Source organism: Lissotriton vulgaris, chromosome 8 (genome assembly GCF_964263255.1).
Source record: "Lissotriton vulgaris chromosome 8, aLisVul1.2, whole genome shotgun sequence".
Classification (NCBI taxonomy): domain Eukaryota; kingdom Metazoa; phylum Chordata; class Amphibia; order Caudata; family Salamandridae; genus Lissotriton; species Lissotriton vulgaris.
In genome coordinates this window covers 1173647737-1173659903 of record NC_141696.1, presented here as the reverse complement: position 1 = coordinate 1173659903, position 12167 = coordinate 1173647737, and the positions used below count along the sequence as shown (strand labels likewise).

General features: G+C 45.6%; 1 protein-coding gene across 1 annotated transcript in view; it reads right to left on the bottom strand.

The window, feature by feature from the left end:
* Positions 1 to 12167, bottom strand: part of LOC147698447 (serine/threonine-protein kinase Nek3-like) — a 172592-nt gene that overhangs the window by 48233 nt on the left and 112192 nt on the right. Inside the window, exon 9 of the mRNA XM_086935034.1 lies at positions 1899 to 2099. Within this exon, the coding sequence (XP_086791160.1) occupies positions 1899 to 2099 (201 nt within the window). The remainder of the gene's footprint in view (positions 1 to 1898; positions 2100 to 12167) is intronic.

The window sequence follows — 12167 nt, the reverse complement described above, 5'->3', positions numbered from 1 at the left end:
AGGCTTCACCATGCCAGAATGTGCAATGCAGGGCATCAGCAGTGTAAGTCTCCCACACACACACACACACACATATACACATGTACATACGCTCATGTCCACATCTGTGTGTCTGTCTGTGTGGAAGGCAAGGCATCCTGAATATCTGTTGGGCAGTGTGTAGACATAAAAGATTTCAACAGCCTGGTTCTTTCTGCATGCTTGCATGTGTCCCTCCTGGTGGATCCACTCAACAGAGGTCAATCCCATTGTCTTTGTTGGTACAAGTCACAACATGGTATCAGAAAAGGACAGCCCTTTAAGAACATCAGGCGCATCTAAGATGTGGTGTACTGTGCTGCAGCCCTGCCTGCTAGTCATGTCCCTGAAAGATTAATTACAGCCCCAATGGTTTTCCGAGGTGAGCCAGGTAAGTGTCAAAATCAACCTTAGCTTTGCTAATCTTTCTCAGTTATCCAAGAAGTATAAAGAACTCTGCAACTTCCATTCCACCCTTCCTGATATGTCTCACACAACAGTTTTGCTTCAGACCCATGGTCCACAAGAGGTGCACCTCACAGGAGAATGTCTCTGCTCCTGACTTACTGACATGTTACTGACATCCCCAGCACCATCAGCCCATCCATGGAGCACCCGAGTTGAGCCTTACTTTTAACCCGTCCCCTACACTCCTTTCAAATGCATAACTGGCACATGACAGACTCGTCCACACTGCCTTTCAGATACAAGCCTGAATCGTGACAGGGTGTGCCTGGCATGTGATCTTCCCTAAATACCTCGGCCATTATTAACATCCATTGTTCAAATTACTTTCTCACCTCAGCAAAACAAAGAAAAGTTGTTCCTCCCACCATGGACTCTCATCTCAATAATGCACCATGACATTGTGATTGACTTATGCTAACTATGAATTGGCAAAAGTTCAAAAGCAATAAACAAGAGTTACAATCATCTAATGGCTGATAGATGTGATGTGCATCACAGATGGCAAATGGTTGATTTGGAAATATTATGAAAACTGGAACATCTTTCTCTGTATATATTACATGAGCACTGCACAACTAAAGCCAGGTTTAAAAAAATTTAGCAATTCACGGCAAAGCTCACTAACCTCATAAAGTGGCTCAAACTGTAGATATTATTTCTTTAAATGGTAGGGAAACTCCCTATAGAAGTACAAAATACTTAAAATGTGCAGCTGATGGTACGTATTACATAATGGCTAATGAACTATTGCATTTTTGTCTTATAACGTACTAGAAGAGTGGAATACTAATACTGTTAACTCATATAATAATTTATTAACACATCAGTGAATGTGCCTGATTACCTTCATGGGGCAATAAAGCAATCTTTTTGGATCATCTTGTAGAACTTGGGGATTAGGCAATGCTTCCACTCCTATAGAATACTAAAAACTGACCTATCCCCATTAATTGTCTTTGCTGTAAGTAAATTCTTATTTGCTATGTGGAACATCAGAAGAAATTATGTGGTAAAATGAGTTCCAGTGTATCGCTGGTTAGTCCAAGGCCCACTAAGGTTATAATGAGGAGTGGGACCCTCAGTTGATCTTCGGTATATTTGTAGAAAATGTTTTTATGAATATTCATTTTATGGGAATATGACTGGTTTTTACTATATAATTTTTAATGATTTCTGCTTCTATTGTATTGTGATCTCTTTTATGATATTTTATGTCGAAATAAAGATGGAAAAGAAAGAAGAACTGGTAATGCAATAATGAATCCATATTGCTTTGTGCTGAAACTTCACAGCTGTTGTGGACAAGGATTAACTTTTTTTGGCCTCGCTTTTAGAAGTCTTCCTCATACCTTATTCTTATTCAAAAGAACTCACGTTATGATAGGTAGATTTATGTTGGGTAGAGTACTTACCTCCTCTGGAAACCATGTTTTCATATGTTTTGCTAAATTGGGTCGGGCAAGAAGTGTGGTCGCCGACGGGCGGAACTTTGGGTTTTTCTGAAACATTTGCCTTATTAGATAGTGGAGCTCATAGGAGTACTTTGATGGAAGTGGACTATAAGATCCTTGGCATATTTTACGGATGAGGCTCTTCCAACTGGTTGCCTGAAACTGAAGCAAAAGAGAGAGCATGTATTATTGTTTTAAACACTGGATAAGAAGTATTTTGCAAAGTGTTCATAATTCATGTGACAGGATAGCGAAGTTGAAGGAATACAGCAGAGGAAGGGACAACACAGATAATGGACTTTGCTTAACTATTTTGCTTTCACTCTTCATTGTAGTGAGAAAAATGGTGTGTTCTAAGAGGTAATACAGAACATGAAGAACACTGCATGAACAAACTGCTTGTAAAGTCTCAATTTTTAAGTTGCAGTGAGTCTCCCAGTATCAAAGACATTTCTCATCCAGAAATGTCGACACAACCTGAAACCCGTTCCAGCTAGTTAGCAAAATCCAGGGTTTAGTGCAAATGTGTGCGCCCATATACATGCCTATTAATGTAGCAATACATCAAACTTCTAGACACAAATTGGCTTTCTCAAAAATAGGCATACATTTGAAGTTACGGCTCCCATCTTGAGGCTGCACGTATGAAGCAGTACGCAAACAAATGATGGACGGAATGCTGAATAAATCATACATTCACCCCCAGTCAAGAGATCTGGGTTAAATCCATTGTTCTTTTGCTCACTGTTACACCTCAGTTTAGACACAGCCAATTGGAAATCAGTCTTGACCCTGTGCCTCATGGGAACAGTCCAGACCGAACTGCCAAGCCAGGTCCTCCCCGGACCAGAAACAAGTATCCTGGGACTGGTTTTTGGGTATTACCCTTCATCAGCCAGGCTAGCTTGAATCCAGTGGCACAGTGAGCAAGGGACCCACGTCTGGGCATACCCATCCAACTTAGGGTGAAAAGTGATACGCAAACAAATGATGGACGGAATGCTGAATAAATCATACATTCACCCCCAAAGAGATCTGGGTGAAATCCATCATTCTTTTGCTCACCATGCCACCCCAGTTCAGACCCAGCCATATGCAATTCGGTCTAAACCATGTGCCTCATGGGTATAGTCCATCCGAACTGCCAAGCCAGGTCCTTCCTAGACTGGAAACAAGCATCCTGGGACCGTTTTCTGGGTATTACCCTTCATCAGCCAGGCTTGCTTGATTCCAGTGGCACAGTGAGCAAGGGACCCACGTCTGGGCATACTCATCCCACTTAGGGTGAAAAGTGCTACGCAAACAAATGATGGACGGAATGCTGAATAAATCATACATTCACCCCCCCAGTCAAAAAATCTGGGTTAAATCCATTGTTCTTTTGCTCACCATGCCACCCCAGTTTAGACCTAGCCATATGCAAATCAGTCTTGACCCTGTGCCTCATGGGAACTGCCAAGCCAGGTGCTCCCTGGATCGAAAACAAGCTTCCTGGGACCGGTTTCTGGGTATTACCCTTCATCAGCCAGGCTAGCTTGAATCTAGTCGCATTGTGAGCAAAGGAACCCACATCTGGGCATACCCAGCCCACTTAGGGTGAAAAGTGCTACACAAACAAATGATAGATGAAATTCTGAATAAATCATACATTCACCTCCAGTCAAGAGATCTGGGTTAAATCCATTGTTCTTTTACTCACCATGCCTGCCCAGTTTAGACCCAGCCATATGAAAATCAGCCTTGACCCTTGTTCTGTCCATCCATTGTTCTTTTTGCATTCGACACCCAAGTGGGACGAGTATGCCCAGACGTGGGTCCCGTGCTCTCCATGCCACTGGAGTCAAGCTATTCTGGCTGATGAGGGATGAAAGCCCAAAACCGGTCCTAGGATGCTTGTTTCCAGTCTAAGGAGGACCTGGCCTGGCAGTTCGGCTGGACTGTTCTCAATGGGCGCAGGGTCAAGACTTATTTGCATATGGCTGGGTCCAAACTGGAATGGCATGATGAGCAAAAAAAGGATGGATTTAGGCCCAAATCTCTGTACTGGGGTGAATGTATGACACTGTTCTGCATTCTGTCCATAAATTGTTCTTTCTGCACGTATAAAGCAGGCAGATTATCATCATATAGTGATCACTACCCACTTGTTGAAAAAAACAGCTCTACATCCAGAAGACCCCTGTAGCTTTAGACTATTGTGTGTCTTTCTTTAGTAGTATAATTGGGAAAGTTCTGACCCATTTACAGGGGCACATGGATATAGCATGCATAATTGATTGAATGCAACCAGGTTTCCAGCCCCCTCAGGATGTGGAGATGACATTTGTCTGATGTCAGTGATAAGATCTTGAATATTAGTGATAAACACAAGCTGACCATAACGTGCACTCTGTTGTTCGTTATCTACAGAAGATGTTTAGCATTAGCCAATCAGGTACTGGGACTCTACTTTGAGTATTGCTCACATGGGATATTGAGATCATCTAATCAAAATATGTAATTACATGGACCAAACAGGACCTGCGTAACATAACGTCTACAAGACAGTGTTAGAAACAACTCAGTCATTGCTAACTAAGGCCCTTATTACGAGTTCGCTGGAATCTGGTGCTGGGATTCCAGGTGGTGGAATCTAGGATTATGACTAATATCCCCACACCAAATTCCAGCTATTCAGAGTTTTATCCAAGTAATGAGGAATTACTTCATGGACCCAAAGCAAATTGGTCCTTTATTATGTATTTTTCTCCATTGCGGGAAGAAAACTGAAGTCTTTTTCCACATGCTCGTAGTCTGTCATAAAATGTCAGCAGGAGAGGTGCGTAGGTGTAAGTAGTGTGGTTGGGTAGCAGGATTCCACAGCCAGCAGTTCCATGCAACAGCAAAGTGCGCAGAGGTGTCTGCGCCTGGCATGACCAGGTCCAGAGATTTTTTTTCAAATTGTATTTTAGTTTTCAATATATAACAAACAAAAAAATGTTAGTTCATCTTAAAAGTGACATAGTAGTAGCAAAGATCAATAGTTGTACCCAGATGTACTATTTCAAGTACTTCTTCTGACAGATTACATTTCTTTTGACTAACAATGTAAGCATCCATCCTTAATCTGCAGCATTTTCAGTAGGAAATAAAGTGTTTGGTTCCCTCATGTTTCTTCCCCAGAGTCCAAGCCTCGCACTGTTGGTTTGGTGGCTCCCTTCAAACGTAAGTATGCTATGTAGGGTTCCTCAAAATCTTTAGGACGTGCAGCAGGTCGCTATAGTCATCAATAATCGTGAGACAAGAGGAGGAGCTTAGCGCGCAACCAAGATGGCCGCGTGAGCTTAGGGCTCCCGAGACCCTCGTAACCTCCCACATTTATCCTGTCGTTTATCCTGTCCCTCATTGATGTCTTCTTGAAGGCGAACCACGACAGAGGTGAAATCTGTTTTCAGATTTTGAATCGAACCCTGGGAGCCAGAGTTACGGCGATTTGAAGATTGCGGCCTACATCTCTGTGATGCCCGGCTGTGGACTTGGCATGGTGCCCGGGTCGTAGTTGAACAACATCGGCTTGAAGGGGCTGGGACGTCCGGTCCGGTTGCTTTCACTTTCAGTTTTGCTTTCAGGTGAAGCTGTGACTGGAACCGAGCTCACCCCTGAGCCTGAAGACGGCCGCCCAGCGACACCCACAAGTGTGATTTTTCATCGACTTGCCGAATCCGGAGGACATTTGGCCTGTGCCCCCTGGCTGGGGCTGCCTCCGCCCGAGGGAACCAGGGGCCGCCATCTTCCTGACTCGTCTCTCCTATTAAAGTTCACTTATCTCCCGCAATGACGGGGAAACCAGAGGGCGAAAAGCAGAAACTTAAGACCACTCGGCGGGGTGGCTATACCCAGACTAACATCATGGATCGATATGCCCAAGCTAAGGGATCTCTCGGCGGATCTGGTAGGTCACAGGAGGACACTAGGGATCCACCTACTCCGGTCAATGAACTGACCCTGCAAGATGTCATTGACGGTATTAAATCCTCATTAGGGCAACAAATGGAGACTCTCGCCCATAAGCTCAACACTTTGGCGATAGATGTCAACCTGATCCGCACGGACCTGGCAAAAACTAACGAGAAGGTCAAATCACTGGATATCAAGACTTCTAGTCTGACGGGTGATGTTGCTGACCTACAGACGGAGGTCCGTCACCTAAAGTCCACTAGTGATCTTCTCACGGGTTCTCACGGGTTGCGGGGCTAGGGGTGGGTCCTTTTTCCTCCTCTGAGGGTCTTTGTGTAGTTTAGTTAAATGTGAGGGCGACAGGCACACTGCAAGTTTGGGTGGCTTTTTAGTCTAACGCAGGGGTGCAGGGTGGGGGGCTTTGTAACGGGGTGTTGGGGGGATGGGAGGTTCTGTTGGGGTGTGTGTATGTTTTCTTGCAAGGTACTGTATCCTTAAATCGTTTAATCGAGGTGTTGAGTTCTAACTGGGGTTGGATTTTCTTTCTTCTTCGGGATGGGGGGTAGAGGGCTGAAACTAATAAGTTGGAATGTGAATGGGCTGGGGGATAGGATCAAATGTGGGGTGGTGTTGCAATTGTTGAAACGTCTCCCCCCTGATGTGGTCCTTCTTCAAGAGACACACTTGATTGGTAATACTTGTCATGCTATGAATAGGAGGGGTTATCGTTTGGTTGCACATGCTGGGTTTTCCTCCGGCTCTAGAGGGGTTGGAATCCTCATTAAGAATTCTCTCCCACTGGAGATAGACTCCATTGTTCTTGATGATAGAGGGCGCTATGTCACTCTTACGGGAAGATGGGAAGGCCGCACCCTCTCTCTGGTCTCGGTTTATGTCCCCCCTGGCCTGCAATCGACTACTTTCGCGGACCTGGGGCGGATCGTCCTGGCTCTCCCTGAGAGGTCACTGCTTCTGGGTGATGATTTTAACGCAGTAGTTTCCGGGGTAGTTGATCGACACCCGCCCAGAGATCTAAAGGGATCACAGAACTGGCTCCATGGATTCCTTGACACTTTGAGTCTAGTAGATTGTTGGAGGTTTTTTACTCAATTTTTTCGGGGGCGCACCAAAAAGAAGTCCAGAGAAAATATTGTTTGTGTATGTAGAAAAGTTCTTTATTTATTTTTATCTGTTCTTTTAAAATACAAATCACCAGGCACTTCACAAAAAAGGATCAGCCAACGCGTTTCACTCCCTTCAGGGAGTTTCTTCAGGGCAAATAAATACTTCACCGGAACCATATAGCAAGGTCCTTCAAATTCCTTTTTTAAGTTGATATCCCTTTGTCCTGTCCATAGAGTGGTTCTTATGTTGGTCTGGTACGAGGGGCAGTGTGGTCTCCCCCACTTGCATCTGATGTTTCTGGTGTCGAAAGAATTTTTTTCAAAGTGTACGAAGTCAAATCAATTTCTCTTCCTGACCGTATATAAGGGTTCTGTCGACGTGAGCCTGTACGTGTTACTGTGGTCGTTTCTGCGTAGCGGCATGGATGGTCCCAAGCTAGATTGTTGGAGGTTGTTACATCCTACTCAACGGCAGTATACGTTTCATTCGGGTGCCCACGGTAGCCTCTCCAGGATCGACTATGTTTTGGTACCGGCGGCGCAGGTTCCTTTTGTTACTGAGGTCAAGCATTTAGCTCGGGGAATTTCAGATCATTCTCCAATATGGCTGCAGATGGATTTAGACTCCGGGTCCGAGGGACGGGTTACCCCGATTAATCTTTGGTATTTCCGAAACCCTACAACTCGCGATTTTTTTGAAAACGAGGGTTCTGTTTCATCAGCGGTATCGCTTTGGGAGGCTTTCAAGACTGTCCTTAGGGGTCAGGCCCTGTCGTTGATAGCGGGTGCTAAGAAACGGAGAGATGTGGAGGTGGTTAGGCTTGAAACAGAGATCGCTGACATGGAGCTTGACCTGGAGCGGGGGGTCACCCGTGCTAAGACCCATGTTTTGCGACTCAAACAACTTGAGTATAGGACATTGGTTACCAATGCGGCTAAGGCCATGAGTAGGGAGCAGCAGGGACGTCTGTATGACGTGGGCGACAAAGCTGGTAAATTGATTGCGTGGCTGGATAAGAAAGATCGAGCTAATCGGGTGGTGCCAGTGATTGAGACAGATGCTGGTGTTCGGATCTCTGACCCCAAGGAGATAGTTCAGTGTTTTGCAGATCACTTCAAATCTGTGTACTCCTCGGTGTCTGACAGACCGGAGGACTCACATCTATTATTGCGAGATATTGCTTTACTGCGTCTCTCTGACATTGATCAGACCAAATGGACGCCACTATAACACCTGATGAAGTGGCGCTTGCGATTCGCTCCTTGCGTTCGGGGAAAGCAATGGGTCCCAATGGCCTACCTATCAAACTTTACAAGTTGCGCCCTGACAAGATGGCTCCCTATCTCCGGGATATGTTTCTGGAGTCTCGGAAATGTGGCTCTCTCCCCCGTGATCAGCATTTAGCGACCATTCTGGTGATTCATAAGGAAGGGAAGCCGAGAGATAAGTGTTAGTCTTATCAACCTTTCCCTTTTAAATGCGGACCCTAAGATCCTTGTGAAAGTATTGGCTAACCGACTGATCACGGTAAAAAGAAATACTGCCCTGAATCTTAGGTGACTGCACGATGTCCTCGCGAGACGCTGCGTGAGCCGGCCATCTTGGCGTCGTTGGATGCCACGATGGTTTACGATACTGTGAAATGGCCGTATTTATGGGCCGCGTTGGCTAAGTTTGGGTTTTGACCCGGTTTTATCGGTTGGGTGCGGCTGCTCTACGAGGACCCCCTCGCGCAAATTGTTGTGAATGGCCGTGTCTCGGCTCCGTTTGGTCTTGGGAGGGGGACTCGTCAGGGTTGTCCTCAGTCACCGCTCTTATTCGCTCTAGCTCTTGAACCCCTCGCCGCGTGGATCCGATGGGAGCCCTCGATGAAGGGTATTCGGTGGGCCCCGGAGTTTTAAGATCGCATCTCGCTTTATGCAGATTATATCTTATTGTATTTGACTTCACCCCGGAAATCCCTGATAGTTTTGTGTGATGTTTTGAATTCATTTGGCAGAAACTCAGGTCTAATTATTAACTGGACCAAATCCTATCTTTATGTCCTTTCAGGTGATGTCCCTCTTCTCCTAAATAATTGTCCCATCCAGATAGCACACACGGGGTTTAAATACCTCGGTATCTACATTTAATTGGACCCCACGACTCGGTATGAGCATAACCTCCTCCCCCCCCTTATCTAGATTGAAACAAGATGTCGCAGGTTGGCGTAAGCTTCACCGTTGGGTCGTGCGGCTCTTTTTAGGTTTCGGCTACCGTCGCACTGCGTAAGCAGTGGGCGGAGCCGAAATCTTATGTGTGTAGTAGGGGGGCCTGAACACGCCCCTCTTCTCCATTGGCTGGCCTCGTAAATGCTGGCCAGCCATTGGAGGAGAGGAGTGTCACTAAGTTCAGGGCCCGCCTTGACGCGATTCGGGGGCGTTTCTGGGTCTTTTTTTAAGTCCCGCCCTCTCCTCTTCCCATTGGCTGGAATTTTACCTTCCAGCCAATGGGAAGGGGAGAGCATGCAAACACGCCCCCGAATCGACCTGTTGCTCTGTTCCAGACATGTTTGTTGCCGGGATTGATTTTGCGTTTTAGAGGTAAGCACGTAAACTAGTTGCATCATAACATTTCAAAATAAGGTTGTGCACTAGTTACTGCCCTCCAGGCGTAAAACCAGTCACGTTATGAATTAAACGTCGTGTAAAATGCCACCGAGTCCTGCTGCCGCTTGTTACTTTCTGTCCTCAGTCGGGGTTGGACCGTAGCCACGCCCCTAGAGGCAGGCTACAAATTCATGGCAGCTGCACGGCCAGAATGGATTTCTTTCCTTAGTGAAAATCCTATACCGAGACAAACTAGTTAAAAATGTGCGCTTTTGTGTTTTTTGTAAGTGCACAAGGTGTAAACGTCGTGTAAAATGCCACCGAGTCCTGCTGCCGTTTGTTACTTTCTGTCCTCAGTCGGACCGTAGCCACGCCCCTAGAGGCAGGCTACAAATTCATGGCAGCTGCACGGCCAGAATGGATTTCTTTCCTTAGTGAAAACCCTATACCGAGACAAACTAGTTAAAAATGTGCGCTTTTGTGTTCTTTGTAAGTGAACAAGGTGTTAGGAATTGCACGCCTCCAGCATCACCCGTATTATTAATCATTGTGTTTATTACTCTGCATTTCTTTTCGTTTCTTGTAAGTGCACTAGAAGCTGGGTGCCTGGCTCCCCTGCACTCTTCGTTATAGGACACATTTTTAAAATGTATATCACCTTGTTTGTCTGTGTTTTCACTTCTTGTTCTGCATTGCAGTTTTGGTTGCTCCTTCTTGCCTGCTAGCCCCGTTTGCCAGCTGCTCTCGACCTCCGGAGTCGGAGTGGACTGTAGCCATGCCCTAGAGGCGGGCTACAAATTCATGGCAGCCGCGCACCCATAAAAAATGTCTTTCCTTGGTGAGAAACCTATACCGAGCCTAACTGGCCCGTGTTTGTAAACTTTGCATTTTTGTGTTCCATGTAAGCGAACTGAGCGCTCGGAGTTGCCTGGCTTTCGCATCACCCTTATTATTTATCATTTCCCTTATTAGTCTTCATTTCTACTCATTCCTTGTAAGTTCCCTAGGCGCTGGGAGGTGCCTGGCTCTGGCATCACCCTTATTTTTTTCCATTTCCCTCCCTTATTACTCTTCATTTCTTTCTGTTCCTTGTAAGCACACTGGGTGCTGGAAGGGGCCTGGCTCCCCTGCACTCTGCGTATAGGACGCATGTTTTTAATATTTCTCACCTTGTTAGTCTTTGCAAATTCATAGCAGCTGCGCGGCCAGAATGGATTCCTTTTGTTGGTGAGAAACCTATACAGAGCCTAACTGGCCCGTGTTTTTAAACTTTGCACTTTTGTGTACTTTTGTAAGAGCACTAGGCACAGGAAATCGCCTGGCACCCACATCATCCAATTATATATTATTTCCCTTAATACTCTTAATTTATTTTCGCTTCTTGTAAGCACACTAGGCACTGGGAGGTGCCTGGCTCCCCTGCACTCAAATGTTTTTCATTTATCTCACCTTGTTTTTTTTTGTTTTTACTTCTTGAACTGCAATGTAGTTTTGACTGGCTCCTTCTTGCCCGCTTGCCGTGTTAGTCATCCACTCTTGATCTCGGGAGTCGGACTGTAGCCATGCCCCTAGAGGTGGGCTACAAGTTCATGGCAGCTTCTCGGCCAGAATGGATTCCCTTTCTTGTTGAGAAACCTATACCGAGCCTAACTGGCCCGTGTTTTTTTAATTAGCACTTTTTTGTTTCTTGTAAGCGACTAGGCGCTGGGAGTTGCCTGGCTCCTGCATCACCTTTATTATTTTTCATTTCCTTATAATTCTTCATTCCTTTCCATTCCTTGTAAGCACACTAGGCGCGGGGAGGTGCCTGGCTCCTCTGAACTCTGTTATAGGATGCATGTTTTTAATGTATCTCACCGGGTTAGTCTTTGCATTTACTTCTTGTAAATTGCAGGTTTGCTTGCTCCTTCTTGCCTGCTTGCCGTGTTAGTCAGTTGCACTCGGTCCTTGGAGTTGGAGTCAGACCGTAGCCATGCCCCTTGAGGCAGGCTACAAATTCAAGGCAGCTGCTCGGCCAGAATGGATTCATTTCCTTGGTGAGAAACCTATACTTAGCCTAACTGGTCCATGTGGTATGCGCAGGTGAGTGTTGAAGCACACTAGCACTGCGTGCAGTGTTTAAACAGTTTGTTATTTACCCTAGCAGAACTGTATAGGCACAGGGCATAGGCAAGCGAGGGTTGACGTGCATTGATACACTATGTGCACAGGTGGCACGCAGATCCTGGTTCTTGTATCCTGGCAGAGCTGTGCACCCACTGGGTATGTATATATCAGGGTTTACGCAAATGACATAATAAAATGCTAAGAAAACTTCCTATAATAAAACACTGGATACATTAAGGTTTTAGTTTCTGATAATAAAAACGAAACGTGACATTAAAAGAAAGAGATTAAGGTAATGTTTAGGACTAGCTAGCAAGAGGCTTCTGAGTCCAGTGAGGTTACTGTGGATTGATAGACTTCTCTAGTGAGACATACGTTGCCTTTGTGGGAAATGAGGCCTCTTTGTTGGGGGTGAAAGGCTTTTCAATGGGAAAGGAGCAGCCTTTCTGCAAAAAATGAGAGGGTGCGATATGAC